Raw genomic sequence first — 22732 nt, 5'->3', positions numbered from 1 at the left:
TGATTCCCCGCGCTCCAGAGGTACACGATCCGTGTCATCGTCTTGAGTCTCTTCATCCTCTTCTGGGTGTCGCATGGTAATAATATCAAAAGTTTACATATTTCGTTTATTGAAGTAAGTTAACATAAAAATTTCAGTCCTATTATTAAGGTTCAATATTGTTATCCCACGAATTTTGACAATCATTTATCCTAGACTATGCTAGAAGACAGCTGATACTTCCTATGTGAAATACATGAAACCTTTACGGCGTTTAATACGGTGTCGAATACATACGTCGTTCCTATTATTTCATAAACTATTATGCATCAAGAAAACATACCTGCGTCATGATGAACAGGTTCTTTAGACATGACACCTTGAATTTTTTTCTGGTTAGCTTTTATCCTTTCCATTTTCACTTTAATTTTTTCTAATATTTTTACTTCTTGCTCTTCTTGAATTAACATCTGCTTCTGTCGTAATTCTTCTATTAATTCTGCACCTCTAAAATAATAATAAAAAAAGTTTTTTTATATATGTACATTTATTTTAAAAAAATTGATGCGCGTAAGCACCTTATATGAAATTACCTATAATGATCATAGCTAACTGATACATTGGTACAAGAAAAATAAAATAGAACATTTAATGTGACAAGCACTTGTAAGAATAAAAAAGAATATATTAAAAGTATGAGGGGATAATATCTTAAATGCAAACAATATATAAATTGATAAATATAATACCTGGATGCAAGAACAGTTGTAGCTTTACTCTCATCTATAACTCGATAGAAGTAATAGCTGTGGAACAACCGTCGCTGAAGTATAAGGAACGCGAAACAAACTCCATCCCACGCAAGTCCGATGTCCTCTTGAGGAACAGAGCATGCCGAATCCTTGATTTAAAAAGATACAAATCAACGTTATTAATACGCAAATACAGAAATAAAAGGTGTACTTTAAAGATAACTATATGGAAAGGACCAAGGGAAAGAAGGAGAAAAGGGGGGCCCCAAAAAAAGGTGGATAGAAGAAATAGAAGCGGTAGCAGGAAGCGAATGGAGAAAGTAAGCCATAGACAGAGCCAGTTGGAAAAAGCTGGAGGAGGCCTTTACCCGTGAAGAGGTTCCCATCGACGATAGTGCAGGTAGCTAGGATATATAGGATAACAAGATAAAACTAATGTATAAATGTAAAAAATCTAAGCTGTACAAATAATTTTTTTGTCATGATTGGAAATTAAACAGGCTTTATTATTATTATTAATACGCAAATAATTAACACATACTTAACAAATAAATCGCATAATAAATAAATAAGATCTAATAATCTTGAGTAATAAAATATATTTTTTTATGTATTTATATTATCACGTCTTTTTCCTGAAGGAGTAGGGGGAGACCACGTATCTCCACTTGATACGTTCCTGACATACCTCTCGCTTCCACTTTCATGACATGCATGCATTATGGGTACTTCAAACTTTTCCCTTCTCTAGTAACTCCAGGATTTGGTCCAGATATGTACGACAATTCCTTCTCAACCCGATTTCACCATCTACGGTTGCCTTGTATATCCGATATACTTATTAACCGCTTCTCAATCATCCGTTCTACATGTCTAAATATCACGAATACTTCTTAAAGCTCTCATTTCCACGGAATTTTTTCTACTTTCATTATTTCTTTGCCACAACCATAATTAATAAATAAAATAAAATGGGTATAAAAAAGTATTGAGTATTTTGAGGAAACTATCAAAAGTTCCACACAAACTTTAGGACTGTTTTAGACTACAAATACCTATATCGAAAATGGTTCGTTTGGGAAGTTACATGAAATTTAACAAATATTCTGGGATTTGTCATCATAATATTTTTTCTTTATAGCTGATAACCATCTAAGACGTATGTCAACCTTTGATTATTTTTGGGTCTATGACCAATTTTCTTATATTTCTTTCACCGAACAAGTATATTTCGTATATAAAGAAAATTTCATTGGTTCACGACTTTCCAATTAAGACAATCTCAAACACCACAAGCATAGGTACCTTGTCATAATGCATCTTGAGGAAGCGAGCAATATTCCCTCCAGCAAATTTATCCACACATCCGATGCCAAGTAATTGCACGAGCCAGCACGCGTTGTCTTGCATCACACGACTGAACATACATCCAGGTATTTGCAGAACTGCTTTGATAACCACTACAGAGACGTTGTAACGCACCAACCAGGACCACCTGTATGAACCACAGTAGATCAGTATTTTTCTTTAGGTAACTTATCCTAAATTGCCTACTAAAATCTTTAAGTGCTAAATTATATTGGATAATTTAATCTTAAAATAATGAATGTTTATCACTTGCTTCCTAGTAGTCGGAATTATGGGAAGTTGACAAAGATATAGTTTAATTTCAAATTTCTTAACATTTAAAAAAAACGTGTGGCACTCGGGGACTGTCGCGGTAAAGCTATTGCATAACATTTTTTATCAACTTATGCAATTATAATTATTTCTTTATTTTTTATATGCAGTATGTTTTTTTTCTTTGATATTAAAAGAACCAATCTACCACTCTACCAGACTCAGACTAACACGCCTATATCGTCTGTCTCACTCTGACGCGCACCGGCTGCACCGGCCGAGCTTACGCTACGCCACTGATCTCGTCGGAGAGATGTGAATACGCAGTATGCGTTTTGTCCCGCTCTAACGCGTATTAGCCGCACCTATATTACGTCATCGTGTTAGGTCTATTTTCGTTATGGAATTTCTTGATTCGGTTGCCGCGCCCAAAGCCCGCGATAAAATCTATGCAACAGCTTAATAATAATAATAAAATAATAAAAACTTTATTTATTGCAAAAGGGTTGTGACAAAAATTCATATATCGCAAGTCCCCACCCTAGTCCCTGTGTTGTGGGTAACTAGATAACAATTGTTCTACACATGGTATATGTTTAAAACAGTTAAAAAATAATAATTTTAGTGTTACAACTATTATAAGACATTAAGAATGCGTGAATGGGTGAGTGTGTGAGTGTGTGTATGCACATGTATGAGTGTAGCTGAGAGTTGTTATGATAGTACGCTGTGTCTGTGTTAGTTTTTGGAACCTCAAAGTCATGCCAAGATACATAGTAAGGCCTGTGTAGATTCGAAATCCAATTTGGCTAGTGTTATTTTTATGTGATGATATGGAAACATTAAATAACATATTATGTTTCGTTAAATGTCTGTTACACCTATAGTCCCAATAAAATTTATCAAAAGACCATTTATAGTCTTACCATTGTAGAATAGCTTCTTTCGGTCGCAAGTAGAAGTCAGTTCCTTGCCATAAGAATATAAAAGAGCCAATAAGATATCCCATAGAAAACAAATTCACACGGTTGGTACCCGTCATAAACATGATAGCTAACGTCACCCACAACATTCCCAGGAATACCATTCGCTTAATCACATCCAACCAGGTTCTGGAAAAGTAAAAGTAATAAATAAGAAAGATAAATAATATGAATTTAGCCTTATGTTGAAGAAAGTTAGCGTCACAATGCGATAACCTAAGCTACTATGTAGTAAAAAGTAAGACATAATTAAGCAGATATTTAAAAAAAAACACAAACACATGTTTATATATACATAATATGTATAATTCTACTGTACGTGTGTATGACACTGAACTCCTCTTAAACAGCTGGACCGATTAGAATGAATTTTTTTGTTTGCGTTTGGGTGGTGCCAAGGCAGATGGCACTGCAGTCGGTATCTAGGTTATTTATCTATACTCCAAATAAACAGCTGGTTTTTCAGGTACGAGTCTCGGATAGCTTAACTGGTAGAGCTCTTGGCGCGTAACCAAACGATGTTGGGTTCGATTCCCAGTCTGAGCCGTTTGGATTATTTTTCGTTTGATTATTTGTTTTTAATTTCATACTTTGTTTAATATCCTAATCGCTTGAATATCGTGCAGGACAACGTCTGTCGGGTCTATATATATATATATATATATATATATATATATATATATATATAAAAAGACACAATTTGGAAATCCGAATAAATAATAAAATCTTCAGAAGATTCTCACTATACAGGGTACGCAAATAGGGGATAGATGAGGTCATCAGCTGCAAAGCATTGTTCTATTGCAGAGTTATAATTTATTTTGCGTTTTTATAAAAAAATGACTTTTTTTACTAATTCTTTTTAAAATTCGAAAATATCTACATCCTGTATCTTTTTCAAAATATCCAATAAATTGGTACTGATGAGTTCTTGCGTTAGACATACTATTATAGTTGTTTATTGAGTGTATTGAAGATAATATTAAGTTATACGATATACGAGTAACTTATTAAATATATATTATATGAAATCGAAAACCTTACCCAACATAACCTAGAAAATCTGGTACCGGATTGACAAAGTTAGGTGTCTCCCAATCTTTTCCTATATCTTCACTGTTGGACCCACCAGGATAATTATCACCGTGGGACTTTTCTAGTCGAAAAACTTTTAGCTGCCGTGCAGAAAACATTAATAGGAAGAAGTCAAAGATTAATTTAACAGCGTGAGGCGGTTCTGCTGTATATGGGAGGAAGAGCCAGTTGCGTACATGTTTCATTTGCTGAAAAAAATACGTACATTTTATTTTCATCTAAAGAGATAAACAATAATGAACCTTCCTTATTTAGAACTAGGACTTTTGTTTCGTTTATTAAAAACGCGTAATTTGCTCTGTCAGGTTCCAAAAAAATACCATTATACAAAACACAGTTTTTCTACAAAAATTATAAGAATTTGAGTAATATTTTGTTGGATAAAACTTTAGTAGCAAAAATGTCAAGCAACATATACGATACAGATGAAAATTTAACTCGACCTGACATTCTAGAAACAGCTACGAAACTGACGAATAGTCTTTTGCCAGAAATATCAAGAAAATCGTACGACAAATGTTACCAAGACTTTATGACTTGGAAAATGAACAAAAAGGCTAACTCATTTTCCAAAAACGTTTTGCTAAGCGGGCCACAGACGGACCGCATGTTGCAGTCAAGACCGACTGCAATATGCGGTTTGCTCAGGAACTGCTCGAGCGGCGAGTATTGCGAATATAAATTTAGTATGGAAACTGCAGATCGCCGTCGGTCTTGACTGCAACATGCGGTCCGTCTATGGTCCGCTTTAGCCTACTTTCAAGAGTTATCGGATAACTTTAAGTGTTCGTCCAATGGTGGTGTATGGTCTAAATATTCTATAATTAAAAGTACACTGAGTATTTACAACGAAATTGATATTACAAAATATTTAAAACTTGTATCATTTCTGAAACGTAAATCACAAGGATATAAAGGGAAGAAAGCCAAGACATTTTCAGCTGAACACTTAAATAAATTTTTAAATGAAGAGATTAAATAAAGTAGTGTATGCATATAATTTGGTATTAAAATACTCGTGTAATCTTATTTTAAAACGAGCAAAAAACTACACCCATGTTTTAATAACCTCTATTATATGACAGTTGCATAAACTACTATTATAACTTAGAAGTTGTAGGATACACTAAACTTATATCTATGTCTCCACGTTCTTTATAGACGAAATGACCAGCCGTCTTAACCAAAATTTCCCGATTACTCATGATCTACTTTACTCACCTGATCTTCCCCACTCCAGGGGTACTGTATACAAAATTGGGGCATAAATCCCACAGCTAGCATATACTGTAACGGCACTATTAGTGTAATTAGTGCTGTAAATGCCGGCCATAGATTGGCTAATTGCTTCCTTCGAATAGACACGAGCGCTAACAGCCACGCAGAGTATATGACTGCGTATACGTCCATACGAGAACCGATTACGCCCATAAGGCATATTAAAGTTATCTAAAATGAGATTAAAGAAAATATAAGATTGGACAATGTATATTATTCTTAATTATTCAATGAAAACGTATAATTCAGAAGTGTACCTATATACTTTAAGTTTCTAAGTTAGGTTAAAAAATATTTTTTTTTATTAAGTTTTTGGTTTATCTGGAGCCAAGACCAGGGGATGTAAAGCCACTTTTTTATAAGTTTACTATTATAACAGATCTGTTTTATACATTAAACATGTATTTTTTTAATTTAGCCGCAAAACTGATATTGAAGTAATTTTTTTTTATAGAATAGGGGAGAAAACGAGCCTACACGACGACGTTCAAAAAGGGCAGTCATCGCAGCCCATTTGCGGGTGCGTTGCCGGCCTTATAGTGCCTTAATTTCATATATCAGACTTTTGTTGCGTCCCACCCTAAACAAAGTTTTCCTGGTTAACCAACTATTAGAGTCATATATAAATAAAACAATTACTTCTATTGATCAGTTGAAATAAAAAGAAAAACTTTTATTATTACCACCCTTTATACAAGAAGTTACAAAAAGAATAATTTTTTACTTAATTTTGATGATTTTATCTTACCTCAACACCAAATTTATAGAAGCCATAATTGAACAAATACTTGATGTAATGTATTAAATCTTTGTCTGCTTCGTTTCGTGTTATTTCGGGGAACATTAGCTTGTCTTTTGTATTTGGTAGAACACCCGATTCTCTGTAAATATTAATAAAATATGAACACATTATTATTAAATATTATTTCTAGACATTAAGGTCAAGAAAAATTGTATGTGGTAGGCCAATTGTAAGTACACTTACAATCGGAGTTTATAAAGGATTTTATAAACTTTTATAATAATAATATATAATAATAAAACTTTATTCGTGACAGAAATATGGTTGTGTCAAAATTGAAATAACGCTAGTTCCCACACAAGGAGCCCCTGTGGGTATATAGATTACAATTATTATTATTCCGTGGTGCATGTTTAAAACAATTTTTAAAAGACAGTTTAAAAATCTTTCTAGGTATATATTATATTAATTTTCGCAATTTAAAAAAAGTGCAGCCGTGCCTAAAGCTTAGGTTTCCTAGAAAAGCGGTGCCGTTATCTAACGGCCGTAATGTAGCGTTGGGTGACGTCACCCATACGTTGTCTAAAAATAATATCGGAGTAGGTTTTCTAAAGAACGTTGAGTGTCATGGTAACGTCAAATAGCGGTGCTGTCATTTGTATGATGACCGTCATAGCGGTGATAAACATTAGTTCAACGTTTTTCGCGTGTAGCGGTGCCCATATTTAATTAATACAATGAGTGGAAACGTGACTTGGACGACCAAAAATTATTGCTTTTTTGCAATATGTTAAAAAGTAAAGACGGCCGTTATCAACAACCGTAAAATGACAGCCGTTAGTTAACGGCACCGCTGTTCTAGGAAACCCAAGCTAAAGCTTTAGGGAGATGCCGCTAGTTCTGTATATTAAACAGTGTTCACACCTTTGTCATACGAATTTGACCAATACCAATAATAATACTAATTGTCAAAAAACTTCACTGACAATATTTTGACAGGACTTTGACTGAATATTTTGACATAAATCCTGACTTTAAATGTTGTAATTTTAAAATTATATTATAAATGATCGAAATACCTGTGCACTTGTTGCCGATATGTGACCAAGGAGTAGAAAGTGAACAAAGCAATGAGAGCAATATAGCCCTTTAATAAAGCCGCTAAACTTTTCGTTGGCGATGTTTTGTAGAATCCGACCCATTCCGCATTATTATATGTCGTCATATTCATCGTATTATTTTCACCTTCCTATAAAAAATGAATCATTAGTAATAAAATCTTTCTTGAATATAAGAAGTATAAGATATTCTTTGAATTCGTCAAATTGCACTCTTTAAAATAAATTGTCGTCTCTTTCTTTCAAATAAATTTAACGCTGTGATGAAATAAGACAGATAAAAATAGTGCAATTATTTTTTTAATAAGAGGCTGTCCATTCTTCGTCCTTGATTTGGGACCTGGTATATAATGGAATTTTTTTTCCCGTTATATAAAAAACTGGAAAATTGTCGCATCAGATAGGGATAAGTGGAAGAATCTGGAGGAGGCCTTCACTCCATCGGAGGTCGAGTACAAGTGTAAAACTTAAAAGGCATGGACTTACTGTAGTTATAGTGTACTCGAATAAAGGCTATTTTTATTTTATTTTATTTATATAATGGAATTGTATTTATTTTATGCGTTCATAAGGTTACTTTTAAGTATAAATAATTTTTGGACCAATATTATATAGTGCTTTGCGTCCAAATGAAAACCTGGCTGTTTCTTTAAAAAAAAACGAAACTCACATTAGTACAATTGACATCAAAGAAAGAATGTTTGATGTATTCAATTTGATAAACCATTTTTGCCATCAAATATACACTGATTAGAGTTGAGATGACGAGCATACAGAACCGCTGTTTCCTTGAACTTAACCAAAGCGCTGGCGCAATTAATATCATTATGGGCACGTGCATGGCGCATACCTGCAATAAATAATCAACTATAATATATAATGTAACATATGTATAAACTAAAAAATAAACCAGTGGCGCTACAACCTCTTTAGGTCTTGGCCTCAGATTTCTGAATCTGTTTCATGATCATTTTTAAATCTAATAGGCAAGTAGGTGATCAGCCTCCAGAGCCTGACACGTCGACTTTTTCAGTCTAAGACATGTCGGTTTCCTAACGATGTTTTCCTTCACCGTTCGAGCAAATGTTAAATACGCATATAGAAAGAAAGTCCATTGGTGCACAGCCGGAGATCGAACCTACGACCTCAGGTATGAGAGTCGCACGCTGAAGCCACTAGGTCAACACTGCTCTGTATGTAAAAAATAGATAAAATAAAAAGGTATGCATCAGTTTACTTGTTAAGCAGTTTTTTTAATGTTTTGAAGATTTTATGGCCTGGTAGACCTTTAAGCCAAGTCTTATTGCTACGGAAGTAGATATCAGTCATAGACAAATGAGAACTGACTCAAGCTGTCGAAATCCAATGACCATTTGATGTATGGCACATTGTTATTTATTTATTTATACATTCTAAAACAATGTGTAATCCTAAAAAATACAAGAAAATATGACATCACAAATTTAACACACATACACATCAATTACATTACAACATAAGAACCACAAAATAAAAATAAAATAAAACAATAATGATATTAACTAAAACTAAAAAGATAAAAATGTAAAATGTATAACTGCTCAAAACAAAATAACTGTCTACAAGTCTTAAATTTCTCTAAATTTTATTGAAGGCTTTCGTTTTTGACTTACTTCAAATATTTTTTTATTCAATTAAGAATACAATCACCTTATGTAGGGTGTCTCAGTAAGAGTGCACTTTTTCATTTTTAAATAAAGACAAGTATTTTATGACAGAGTTCTGATATTTTTATTGTATTGTAAAGAATACATAATATACTTACATTAAAAACACACAGCAACATAAGTGATATGAAGAGAATCTTGATGACATGTATATCCAGGAATATGAAAGCCTTTTCTACCCACCAGGAATATGTTTCTCTTAGACGAGTAAATTTGGCTAAGAGCCATGGCCGGAATTTTATTGAACCCCTCTCTGTCACTGTAGGTGCGTATGAGCGGGACGACTTTCTGTTAAAATTATTTTATTATAACGGCAAATCTAGCAAAAAAAACTAGAAAATTCAATTAGAAGTTGAGGTCAATATTTGCCCTAACCAAATTAATTACGAAAAAGGGGACAAAAAGCAAATGAATCCTTTTCGAAGATATTTACTATATCGGCTGCCTGAAGTCCTAATAATTCTTTCATTAAATGATTTAGAAATCATTCATTTACTGAGATTTAAATTGCTTTCTTAAAAAGTCTGGGATTTATGTTTTTGATGTTATTTGTAGATTTTTATCAAATATTCTAAAAAACAATTAAAAGAACGAAAAAAAACTTATTCACCTGTGTAAAGATCTTTTAGCTGCTGGTGGAATAGATGAAGTGCCAATAGAGTGTTCGGCTTCAGTGTCGCTAGGAGAGTGTGTTTCTCGTAACTCCCTCTCTTCTTCAGATGGTAGCGCTGGTAGCTTTGGAAAATCATACAAGAAACATTTAGGTACAGACAATTAATGTTTACGACTTCTAAGCCCGTGATAACTTATTTTAATCTTTGTAAAAAGTTAAATTACTTTCATTGCCAAAGATTACAAGATACAAAGATTTTTTTAAGAACTTTATTTTCAAAACACATAAACTCTAGTTACTCTTTTAAAAGGAATTAAAAATGAAATAAAACAATTTAAAAATTTGCTTATCTTTTTACAAATGAGACATATTAAACCTACAAAATGTTAAATTAAACGTTAAACCCAATTTTCATCGTCGAATAATTAAAAACATTGAATTAAAAAGCATACCATTTCGAAAATATGACTTAAATAATTTAGAGAAATAAACTCAGTTAAATCTGACAATTAAACTTACATCATCTTTCATTGTGGAGGCACCAGCGTTACTTGGTCGACTTGATGCAGGTTGTATTAAACTATTTGTTCTGAAATTTTTATTTTTTTTTTATTTTTTATTTATATGATATAGAAACATGTTCAGGTTCAGATAAATACTAGATAGAACTAGCGGGCCAAGCGTTGCTGTGGCTAAAGTTTTTGTTATATTACATAGTAGCAAACTATTCAAGGGAAACGGTAGGAGAACACCAGTCATGAGGACCACCATGCTTTTTTGGTGGTAATGCCATTAAATTGTAGCTTATGTGAAACGTTGGTACTTTCAACACAGCGCCATCTGTTAGAATTGTGACTATCAAATAATAATAAAATATTTTGCAATAAAATAATATTGCGGGTATAAATTGAGATGTAAGCTATCCTTTCTTTTAAGTTGGATCAAACTACACACGGTGTGCAAAATTGATGGATGAAAAACGTGACACGTAATTTATATATATTAAGATAAAAAAATAATATATAAAATAATATATAATAATAAAATAATATAACCATACCTTGTCCTAGGATCTGATAGAGCCATGAAGTCCTTGTGGAAGTAATGGACTTGCATAATAGTGATGATCAAGAAGAGAGTGGGCGTCAACAATTTGACGAACAAATCCGCAGGGTGATATGTGTCTAGGCCGAGGTCGTGTTGTCTGTAAGTGAACAGATATTCAACAAAAATATCAGCGATAAATCTATACTAAAGCTGAAAAGCGCGAAACTAAAGGTTTGAATCGAAAATATTTTAACGATGAAGACTAAAAGCATTATAACATAATGCTATCGAATAAAAGTGCATGATACACTGCTAGTATAAGATGTGGCTGTATTTGATTTCTATTTTTATTTAGATCATTTTAAAAATAAAAAGATGTACATACACAAATCGTGCCGTCCTTATAATGTGGACACGATTAGCAATAAAAAAGGAAGAAAATTAAACCAAACAAAAAACAAATTATAGAAACAAAATTTTTAACCGTTTATTAAATATAAAAAAAATAACGGAGCACACACAAATTGTTTAGGATTCAATTGTTATAAAAGGTACAGATATAAAGATATTCTACCTTCTTTAGCCAACTGACCAAATACAATTAGACCTTTCTAATTGTATTAATTATTATTTCTAAATAGTCATGTAAAAACTTACAATCTTTCGTTGATCATGAGGTAGGTCTCAATCATTTTGGAGAAATTATCAAACTGGTACACGTATATGAGTATTAAATTGATCATAGAGTATATTATCACAGTTATCCAAAATATATACATCAGTTTTCGCCACAAGTACCAACTTATCTGGAAAATTTTATAATTTATTAATTAAATAATTGAGCGTAATTCGCTTCGTCACACAACAGAAATAAAACCCTAAACTACCGAACATGATCTAGATTAATTATAAGAACAAATTATAGAGTCAGAGTATATCTGGAAATTTCAAGATAAAATAACAAAGTATTTAAAATAATGTGACTGAATTATGTCTCTTAAAAATTACATTTGTAACAAAATGAGACACTCTCAGATAATTGTAGCTGTGTATGCGAACATATTTGGCAGGACTATGTGTGAACACTGGGACACATTAGAAGAAACATCGACGAGATATTTTTATGCCTGAATAAATGTATTAAAATACGTTGAATTCACGTACACACAATTAATGACGAAAATAACTTTATGTTTACAAATCTCACCTGGAACATAAGTATAAACCCAAGGAATAGGAACATATAAATAATTCTGAATATCGTCATCCGATCACCAGTGATGCCAATCACGAATAGCATTATGACCACAACGTATATCCAGTAGCGGGCGCAAACTGCGCGCAGCCATTCACCCAACGCCCTCAAAAGACGCGAGCGACTCTCTTCTTCGCGTTCTCCTTCAAGTGCTGAAACAGATCAAACATTAAGCTCTGTTACTTCTGCTACAGGTAGAGTTGCATAGTTCTTCTTTCAGACAGATTTTTTATTGCTAAGAGAAAGTGCAGTATCATGATGGTTTTGTGATATGATTCAAGGCAAAGAGGAAAAAAGGAAAACTTTGAAGATTTATTCTAATTTTAGAGATGTTTAAAACGGATTCCGTAATCGAATTGCATTAAAAAGAAAAATGTGAATAACAAACGTTCATTGTGATTATAAAGATTCGTGTAAAGTTATGTAAAAAATTGAAAATTGAAAATTTTATTCTTTAGAAAGCTTTAAACTCAATGTTTACCATTTGCAAGACCTGTTATATAAATATAGATTAATTTGACGGCATAATTAAAAAAAAATTGTTATCTTTTAGCTCGTAGCTCGTTTTGTACACGTGCAAAAATATATTTAAAAGTTACACAGAGTAATCTGGTGAGAAAGTACTTAGGGTACTGTAAATAATTAAGACTTACATACGAAACATTACTTTAAAAAATATATAATTTCATTAATTGATGAGGGAATAGAGCTGATAACAATAAAATAAAACATTACTCTTAAGGCATAGGGTCATTCATCAAAATGAAATTGTTTAGTTTACAAATAAACGGATTTTTATGGAAGGGCTAAGAAAAATGTTTTTAAAGAAATAATTAAACAGTTAATTTGGTTTAAAATAATGTTATCTTAGAATTTATAAGTACCCTCAATTAAAAAAAAAATAATTAAAAATTCTGGTTCAGTCATACACTTGTCGAATAATATTTTTTAAATTCACATTACCACTAGCAGCAGTAGATACAGTAAGTTGTAATGGTGCAGCGATATCCGTAATGGCTGAGGACTGTCTCCTCTGTCGGATCTCTTGTATGCGCTGGCGCAGGGTCACCCAAAACATGCAGGTGAAGATCGATTTTATCAAAAGTGGCACACACGGTTCACCGTCCACTCTGCCGAGGCCTATTTGGACCAGATTCACTTCCTGCAATATGAAGATTAAAATATGAATTAACAAGTATAAGGGCTATTTTGTTTTAATAGGAAGCAATTTTTGTAGAAAAAGGTAGTATTATAATGCAAAATACTATTACACTTCTTGATCACTCATATATAGGTGGAAAAAAACGGGTCATTGGTTTAGTAGCAAACCTACTTCAATATAAACAGCCATGTACTTGACTACACGCTATACTATTCTTTCTTTGATTTTTTAAAAATAATGTACTAAAGTCACCATAAGAAACTTTTTACCCAGCAACCCAAAACTCAAACTATTTTACATACAAGTAATTTTTATATAGACACAATACATATAGGCCATCGGTCGCGTGTAATACTAAAATAAGTGTAAGTTCAGCAGTACTATATTATTTCAAAGATATGCAAAATCTATATATACAGGGTGGCCAAAAAGTCGTGGATCTGATGGAGCTGATGACCTCATCTATCCCCTAGATGCGTTTGATCCACGACTTTTTGACCTCCCTGTATATATAGATCTAATGATTATTTACACACTCTTCTATGCCTTATTTAAAGTAACCTTACTTACCGTAATATTAGACGGTAGCTCGCTATCAGTCAAATCCATTCCGTAAATATACTGAGCTAGAAGTAACAGCATGGCGTATATCACCAGAACTGGACTGGTTTTCAGCATAAAGGACCTCTGGTCCTGGCAAAGCCAGACTATATTTGCCCACATTAAAAACACGAATGTCAGCCACGAATGGAACATAATACTCCACGCCATCATTGTTATTGTTGTTGCTATATAGGAAGACCTGAAATATGCAATTTTGGGCAATATTGTAATGCATTAAGAGTGGTATAGGTCGGTTATCGAAAGCTGGCGGGTTCACAGTACTCACACTAATGCAATTTCACATACAGTATGTTTCAAAATATGATTTTTTTGCCATGCTATACATTTTAGTCTACTCTGGTTTTAGTAAGGTTGGGTGGGTTGCAAATAAATAAAAATGTGTCAAATATATATAAATATTAGGTGCATACGAGGGTGGATCCAAAATTTCTAAGCCCGACCAAGAACGTGAAAGAGTAGTTCGTGTAAATAATTTTTCATTTTTCGACATAAGCTCCATCTAGCTCAACACACTTCACTAACTATTCTTTCAGTATTGAGAAACCCCAGTCGCATCTGATGTCAAATTAAATATAACATTTTTTCATTAAACTGTTTTTATTAAGATGCTTAAAATAATTAAAAACATTGTGCACCATTTCACGAGATTGCCCTGGTAATGTTTGAAAAAAGATCAACAATAATAATATAAAACAGTAAAGATCAACATAAACAGTAGCAAGAGAAAAACAATAACTGTCTCTTTTATACTCGTAAGCTTGACCGAGCGCGAGAGAGACGGACAGTCTTTTCGTGATGTATTTGTGATTGTATTTCAGTTTGACATCACGTCTCGCGCTTATTCACAAACACTACACAAGCTCAAAGTGTAAATGTGTTGAAGCCGCCATCTTTAGATAACATACCTATACTTGCCTAACCGCTAATGTGGTCTATAATAAAATACACTTTGTCGTTAAGCGCTAAGTCTGTAAACCGTACGTCAAAATTGTATTGGATTTTGACATGCAGGGGCGAGAGTTTGTGCGTAAAGAGAACAATCGTGTTAGTTATGCGAAGTAATATAATTCAAATTACTCGTCGATATTTCGAAAGTTATATACTTTAAAAACCCTATTACGTATCAACACAACTGTCAAACTGTAATGATAAGGTAATTATAGTTTGACAGTTGTGTTGATTATGAAAAAGTCACCTTATGAAAAAGGGTAGCACTGCTGCGACGTGAAACCACACAAGGGTTCTCTTTCCGCAAAAACTCTGACTTTTTGTATTACGCAAGCACACATTTAAATAAAACCACTAACGAATACAAAATTTATTTTTTTTTTACTTTGCTATTGTTACATTTCAACATACCAGATTTTGATATTACAAGGGTTGAATACATAATGTTACGATATTAATACTATCTTTTAGCGCGAAAGCTATATCTTTGCAATATTTTTATATAATTGACTCACTGTGACGCTGTAGTATTTCAATTTAGTTTATTTGTTAGTAGATTAATAAACAATCAGATTTCTAAAAACAAGAAACGTTTTCGTACGAGTCCTTTGAATAATAAACTAACCTGACAAGAACTTGGAAGAAATCGACGACAGCGGCTACTATATCGTCCATTAATGTCGGCTCCTCAATTTCCAACACGGACTCTGTAAAAGAAACACATTTTATAATTATTTCATGAACAAAGAAAGAATCGCTTTAGAAATAACCTTTTCTTCTATATCAATATGAGATAAACAATTTATTATTTATGAGATTTTAAACACAAATAGGTAAGAAAATTTATTTATAAAACTCCACCCGAAACTGATATTTTTAAGAAAAATGCGGACACGGCTAAGTCCATTTAGACTCATTTTACAGTCAATAAAAAAAAAAAAGATTTAGATTACATTTCTACAATTACCTTCATCTGGGACTACGACAGATCCAGTAGAGTCTTGGTGCAGCTGCCGTGAAACCGAACCTGACCTCACACTGGACCATCTCTTGCTCGGACTCCTTGTTTTGATTAACTAAACAGAGCCATCAACACACGAACGTAAAATACCAGTTTAGTGACGAAAACCTGTACTAAAATTTTGTATAGAATTTCGGATCTTTCATTAAGTAACTCTCCGACTCCGATTATTAAAACAATAACTAACCTTGAGAGAACCCTTGACAGTTTAGGATTTAAAGCTTTGTATAGAGTCTGGCTAATGAAAGATGACGAAAAAGCGCGGCAAATTAAAAAAAAATTAGTATGGTATCCCTAAAAGTTTGATATATTATGTGGATTAAACTAACTTTTATTTTATTATTTTGATAGTAACTGTATTTTTCAATTAAATACTATACTTATTTAGTCTTTTACTATTGATACTTAAAACGACTCGAATTGCATGGAAAACTAAAACTATATTTATTATAAAACTCAAGTTTATTCGGAATAATCAAATACTGCGAAAGAATAATATTCTATCAAATAAAACGAAGTTTAGGCTATTATACCTGTTAACTATTCGGAAAAAATATATAATAGAAATATAAATGAGTAATTGCATGAAGTATCAAGGCATTAAATCATACTAACGTAAGAAATTCAATGACATTCTGTGTTGCCATCCGAAAGTTTTAAAATAATTCAATTATCTTCTTTCATTAGCCAGACTCTATCTACAATTACGAAATGGCCATATCATCAGTTCAATGATCGAAATTTGTAATTTTTTTACGTTTACAAAAGTATATATTCTATTTAAAAAACATATCTATCAACATCTATTTTGATTAACTATTATAATTTTCTAGTGCAATACACATGCAGACATAGACAACAATTAATTAGCAACACTGATATTATTTACTAGTGACGCTAGCACGATTGTCATAAAGCAAAAGCAGAGGTGACCTGAGTTGTCTTTAGACACCGGTAATGAAATTTATAAACTTCAGCAATTATATCATTATTATCTAAATCCGACAATCACCGATGATAAATGCATAGAAAAAGAAAACATTATACCCACAGGAGTAGTCTCACTGTTGTCCCCGCTCAATGCTTGGGAATTTATGTAGGAAAATGCAACCTATAAATGAGAAAATAGGATGCAAAAATAAAAATTGACTCAAAAATGTAACGTGTTAGTAAACGCCATGCCTTGCTTTAGTGCCAATCTTTGTGTTTATGTGCTAATCATAATTTACAATTCCAGTACTAATCTATCTACAGTACACCAGCACTACACATGAGTTTGTAACAACGTAACAATAGAATTTAAAAAGGGTGCGTGTACTTATGTACGCGCGTAAGAAGTTATACTTCTTTGGCATTATTAAAAATAGTTTTTGATTGCATGCCAATAATTAATTGCAATTAAATAATCAAAGACTGGAAAAGGAGTTATTATAGTCAATAGAGTTCAGTTTACATTTGAAAAATTAAATAAATAAATATTTATTATTATTCTCTTACATTAAGTGTAACATAAATTCTATTATTATTCGAATGTTGTATTTAAACTATGTCCAATGCCGTTGCATCTTCCGTGGGCAACTTCATTTTGTTAATTTTGTGTCACGGTGCGCGCGCATCGTAAAATTTCACTCATAAATTTTTCATAAGGCGCCTAAAGAAGTATAACTTCAAAAAAAGATTTGTATGTTTAGATAAAACATCTTTATGAAATATTAATATTACTAGGATTTTCGCTGAATATTTTGAAATTACAAACTCAATAAAAGAAAGAGAAGAAAAGAGAAATAAATACATAATAGTGCTATCTACATCAGTGCTATGAATGTCACATGGGGCGGGCTTACTCTGACTTTATTAGTGGCACTTTTCCATTTCTCCTTAGGAGCGTATCGGCTGGCCCGATGGAAGGACACACCCCTTAATAGGGACCCGTTCACTTTTCCCGCTTCTACGCCAGTTAAGGCACTCTTTTTCTTCGCCTACGCCCCGTAATTAGTTTGAAAAATGAGCGTATGCGTCATAACAGCACCTCAGCCTAAGTCCATGGGCCATAGATGGCGCTTATTGCATTCGTATACTTATTAATAGATCACAAAATTACGCTAATTAAATGTATTTAAAGTTCAGTACATTTTTAATAAGGTGAAATAATTTTTTCGACATACAGTTAGGACAGCAGAGTTTAAACAAACCACAGTTTAACGTAGTTAACGATAAGGTTTACATTTATTTTTTCCATTTAAACACGACTGTAAAAGCCCTATTGAATCTTTAATAAAAATCAAACGCAATAAGCACTTATGGCGTTCGGGTTAGTGTAATCTACGTAGCAAAACTACGAGTGTTAAATGCCACTTCCGTTCCAAAAATCCATTTCCAAAAAGCTAATTACATAGACTTAAAGAATGAATTGAGCGATCTCTCTCTTTCCTGCAGTTAATGTTAGAAGGAGACAACATGCTGATATTCAGACTTCCATAAGAGTATGGGTATTATTAATATTTCCAGTAATCGAGTGATATTTATCTCTTACCTAAATTGAAATTATATAACAATATATTGCTCAACCATTCTCTAGTCTATGAAAACTATTAGTCGGTTAAAGAATTAAATTCAAATGCAAGAATTAATTTAAATTCATACCTTGGGTTTGAAGAGTTCCCTAGACTCCAATGCGAGAAAGAAATACGAAAAGAGTATGACTAGAGGACTCGCTAGAGTTGCCCATTTGTGATCTTCTGTAACTTCGTATACAAAGCTCGAAGAAGAATTCGTACCGTTGATTATAACTAGTTTTGTTAGACCGAAATATCTGAAAACCAAAATGCTTGCTGTTAGCCTTGACTCTCCTACTTATCTTTTCACAACAGCCCACACATTTACATGACATTATCAAAAAATGGCAAAAAAAAGCTTCAAAGAATGGCAGTGATTTCTGTTAATCTGATTTCAGATTCAAACAAAACTATGCGAATTACGGCATTACGGTAAAAATCAGTGGCGTGGGTCTCAGATCTTTATATATCTCTTTCGTGATCACTTGTTTCTGTTTATACTGCCGGGGATCCTTTCAAGGATAAGAGTTGCATGTTGAATCCACTATGGGAGCGTTCAAGTATTACGGAACGAATTTTGGAGGGGGGGAGGTCCTTTTGTAAAACGTTACGATGGGCGGGGATTAAATTACGCGTTATTGTTAATATTATTTTCGACTTTCCGGGGCTGTACACCATTTAATGGTAAATCTTAGGTATAAAAAGTCACTAAGTGGTCACGAAACTACTATACTTGGGTACAGAAAAACGTTACAGCGCGTTACACGGGGGGGAGGGGGGGTCAATATTCTGCAAAAAATGCGTGACGTAATACTTGAACGCTCCCTATGTCATACTTACGGTAGCTACATCAAAATAAACTTAGGTACTTCTGTGGGAGAGATTTAATTTCTACGAGACGTTACTCGTAAGCATCATTTATACGACTATTTTTATGTTCAGCAAACATGAACAAATCTCATACCTGGCCAAATCCATATCCGGCGGATACAACTCAATGAGCCAAGAGCACTGATAAACCAGCAACACAGCTATATGGACAGCCATTATTGACATCAGACATCTGCTAACAACCGCAAAACCACGCTCCAAAGGCCGTCCCAGCGCCCAAGCAGTGGCCGCGCCCATGAATACAAGGAAATATATCCCCGAAGTGATACTAGGACGCATTATCCCAGAGAACATTATTAGAAATAAGGCTACGTATTTTCCTGAAAAAATTAAATGTATTATTTAATTACACACTGACGCTTGTTAACGTTTGTATACTAGGCGTTAATTTATACTAATAATAATTAAAAAGCGCTACGAAACTCAGATTGCATCTATGATCATTTTTATTTTACAGTTATGGCGTCCTAATCTATTGAGTGAACTGACTGTACAGGCCAAGGCTGTACATTTTGCTCACGCAAACATTCTTAAGCGTGGCGATTGCTTAAATCGTCGCTGTTATGACCCGAGAGTAAAGCCAGACGCAGGCAGTAGGCACTCTTCAGCATTTACACTACATAGCATTCGTTTAGCATTAAATTATTTCATATAATTTGTTTAACGCGGGTTAATAATAAATAGTGCACATTATATTTTTACATTATTTAAAACATTGGTCTCGCACACAAGAACTGCACTGACCAAAGTTCTACTATTTATTAGTGTCTAATTATAGTTTTCTTTTTCAAATATAAATATTCTTTAACACGTTTATCCTAGTTAATTTTTTGCTTGTTTATTTCGTATGTGAATTTTTGATTAATCTATGACTGCAAAAATTTTTTTAAAAATAAGAGTGTTAAGATTGTGTTTTGTGGTAATAAATATATTATATTTTGCTCCAAAGCATGCAAATTTTCCTCACACTTTAATATGCGGTAAAAACTGTGATATCTTTTGCCTGTCTTATGAATCCTATCTGATAAGTCAGTTCTCATTTACCTTCGTTTCCTGGCTTATAGAGAACCAGAAAAAGATTTAAAGATAGAATTTAATTACAAAGCATACCTGCACTAGTTAATAGGGGGTACTGCTGATGTTTTGAGATCTTCCTCTCAACTTCCTCCGTAGGAGAACCAACGAGAAGTTTACGTACCATCAGATACACGAACAGTGATACACCGGTCATTACCAACTATAAAAAAGGATTTTATAAGTGGCGTTTATTGATTGCGCATAATGTATATAATTTATTATGAATACAGTCTTCACTGTTATTTTTTCCAGAGAAAATCAAAGTTCACTCAACTATCAATTTGCAGTTTCAATTATACTTTAAATACTTTGATATAACATGTTGTTTATTGTATCGTATGAAATAATAATAATAATCAGTGGCGCTATAACCTCTTTAGGTCTGGGCCTCAGATTTCTGAATCTGTTTCATAATCCGAATCCGTCGACTTTTTGAGTCTAAGACATGTCGGTTTCCTCACGATGTTTTCCGTCACCGTCACAGCGAATGTTAAATGCGCAAATAGAATGAAAGTCATTGGTGCACAGCCGGGGATCGAACCTATGATCTCAGGGATGAGAGTCACGCTGAAGCCGCTACGCCAACAGGAAAAAAATACACAATAAAAAAAATTACACATATATCTTTTCATGAGCATTCGCTTGTCGTGTGATAAGTATGTGTTCTAAAGAATTGAAAAAAATATTACCTCTGGAGCTAAATATTGTATAGCCATTAATGGCTCTATCCCTGCGTAGGATACTAAACCGAGATTCAAACCAATCTCTTCTAACAATGGATATTGTTGTAGTATGGAACCATAACTTCCAAAAGCCGCCAATACACTGTGCCATGCTGCGTGGGTTAAAAGTATAAGAACGGAAACGAAGATATTTAATAGAAGATATTTCCCTCTCCATCCTGGAAATCAAAGAAATTATTTAATATGTAACTTAAAGCGTTTCATGCCATATTTACTTAATGTATAATAATTTTACATGTTTTTTATACAATAAACGCGCAAGAGGCTCATTTGATGTTAATTAATACCGCCCATGATCTGTACGATCTTTTCTATATATTGTTGTCTTCTACTATAGATATTTTTTTAAAGAAAAAACTTTTTGACCGGATTGAAGTTATGTATTATTATAAATTTACAACTAATTAACATAATTTTAAATTTATCCGACGTTTCGCGTGCTTTACAGCGTGCGTGGTCACGGTGACTGAAGACAAAAGGTGTTGGATGTCAAAAAAAAAGATTCTTCCCAAGATTTGTACGCGAAGCCATTGAAATCATATCGCATCGCTCTAATATTATTTAGTATATTATGTAATGTATTATATATATTACATATTATATAATTTTTAAGTAGGTAGAATATTACTATGGTCTAAGATCCCGCTGCAGGATTGGTGCGCTCATCGACTATTTGTTTAAAACCAAATTTTTATGTTTATTTATAATTAAGAGAATATATATGTACTAGGGTGCCTATCAAAATTTGGCCGCAATTATTTTTAATTAAATTTTTTTTAATTGATTTTTGGTAAAAAATTTCGTTCATGTATTATTTAAATAAAATAACGTCTACATCACGGTAATTAATATGAAGATTCTAAAAAATCACGGGTGCCGTTGCGCATCTGGCCGCACCTCTTTGCAGCCAGGTGTAAACAGGTATGATTTCGATAAATTTATACGTTTATAACCTATTTTTATGAATTATATGTCAAATTGAAGCTAATTTTTTTCTATTAATTATCATATAAAGTTGCTTAATTAAATCTGGCCGCAAATAAGGGCTACTGGCTGTTAAAGATAATAAATATTTAAGGTAGGGTGAAAGAGAGTTAGCGCGTAACATCATTTGTCAGACGAGGACAGCGATTGTCGGCTAAGCGACGCTTTTAAGCCATTGCGCATGCGTCGAAAGTTAGTGTTCTCAACCACCGGGGAGTAATAGAGACGACTTATAAAAAATATGTATTTTTTTTCAAAATGACAAATTTAAAAATTGCAACAAAAAATTAATATTGATTTGATATAATATCGACGGTCTAGTTAGCAATTTGTTGAACATTTTGATGAAGCAATAATCCAATTACAAATTATTTGAATGATTCAAACTTAAATATTATATCTCTATTAGATATTAATGATATTAAATGGTTTTTTAAAATGATAATAAATTTTGAAGTTTATATTTTTTTTACGACGAAACAATAACATTAGCGACCACTTTTGGAATGATACATTATTAAAGTCGAGTACATTGCTTT

At 32.9% G+C, this 22732-nt stretch overlaps 1 protein-coding gene across 7 annotated transcripts in view; it reads right to left on the bottom strand.

The window, feature by feature from the left end:
• The window catches only part of LOC125055800 (piezo-type mechanosensitive ion channel component), a 49721-nt gene extending 28412 nt beyond the window's left edge, over positions 1-21309 (bottom strand). For 4 of the 7 annotated variants that reach the window (XM_047658414.1, XM_047658411.1, XM_047658412.1 and 1 more), the window contains exons 1-24: positions 21156-21309; positions 20500-20626; positions 19463-19709; positions 18587-18755; positions 17788-17922; positions 15890-15998; positions 15548-15629; positions 13921-14152; positions 13152-13350; positions 12141-12340; positions 11591-11739; positions 10947-11090; positions 10406-10475; positions 9884-10008; positions 9372-9561; positions 8238-8417; positions 7529-7698; positions 6456-6588; positions 5651-5878; positions 4379-4617; positions 3278-3463; positions 2037-2226; positions 729-880; positions 323-486 (exon numbers count right to left, since the gene is read on the bottom strand). In XM_047658414.1, coding sequence (XP_047514370.1) covers positions 323-486; positions 729-880; positions 2037-2226; positions 3278-3463; positions 4379-4617; positions 5651-5878; positions 6456-6588; positions 7529-7698; positions 8238-8417; positions 9372-9561; positions 9884-10008; positions 10406-10475; positions 10947-11090; positions 11591-11739; positions 12141-12340; positions 13152-13350; positions 13921-14152; positions 15548-15629; positions 15890-15998; positions 17788-17922; positions 18587-18755; positions 19463-19709; positions 20500-20626; positions 21156-21182 — 3847 coding nt within the window. In that variant the 5' untranslated portion in view covers positions 21183-21309. Of the gene's footprint in view, positions 1-322; positions 487-728; positions 881-2036; positions 2227-3277; positions 3464-4378; positions 4618-5650; positions 5879-6455; positions 6589-7528; positions 7699-8237; positions 8418-9371; positions 9562-9883; positions 10009-10405; positions 10476-10946; positions 11091-11590; positions 11740-12140; positions 12341-13151; positions 13351-13920; positions 14153-15547; positions 15630-15889; positions 15999-16990; positions 17055-17787; positions 17923-18586; positions 18756-19462; positions 19710-20499; positions 20627-21155 lie in introns of those variants that run through there. The other 3 variants (XM_047658410.1, XM_047658413.1, XM_047658416.1) reach the window with 3 other exon arrangements.
• Positions 21310-22732: the final 1423 nt, after the last annotated feature.

This window comes from Pieris napi, chromosome 14 (genome assembly GCF_905475465.1).
Source record: "Pieris napi chromosome 14, ilPieNapi1.2, whole genome shotgun sequence".
NCBI lineage: Eukaryota > Metazoa > Arthropoda > Insecta > Lepidoptera > Pieridae > Pieris > Pieris napi.
The sequence above is the reverse complement of the archived record's forward strand: the minus strand, read 5'-3'. Positions and strand labels throughout refer to the sequence as shown.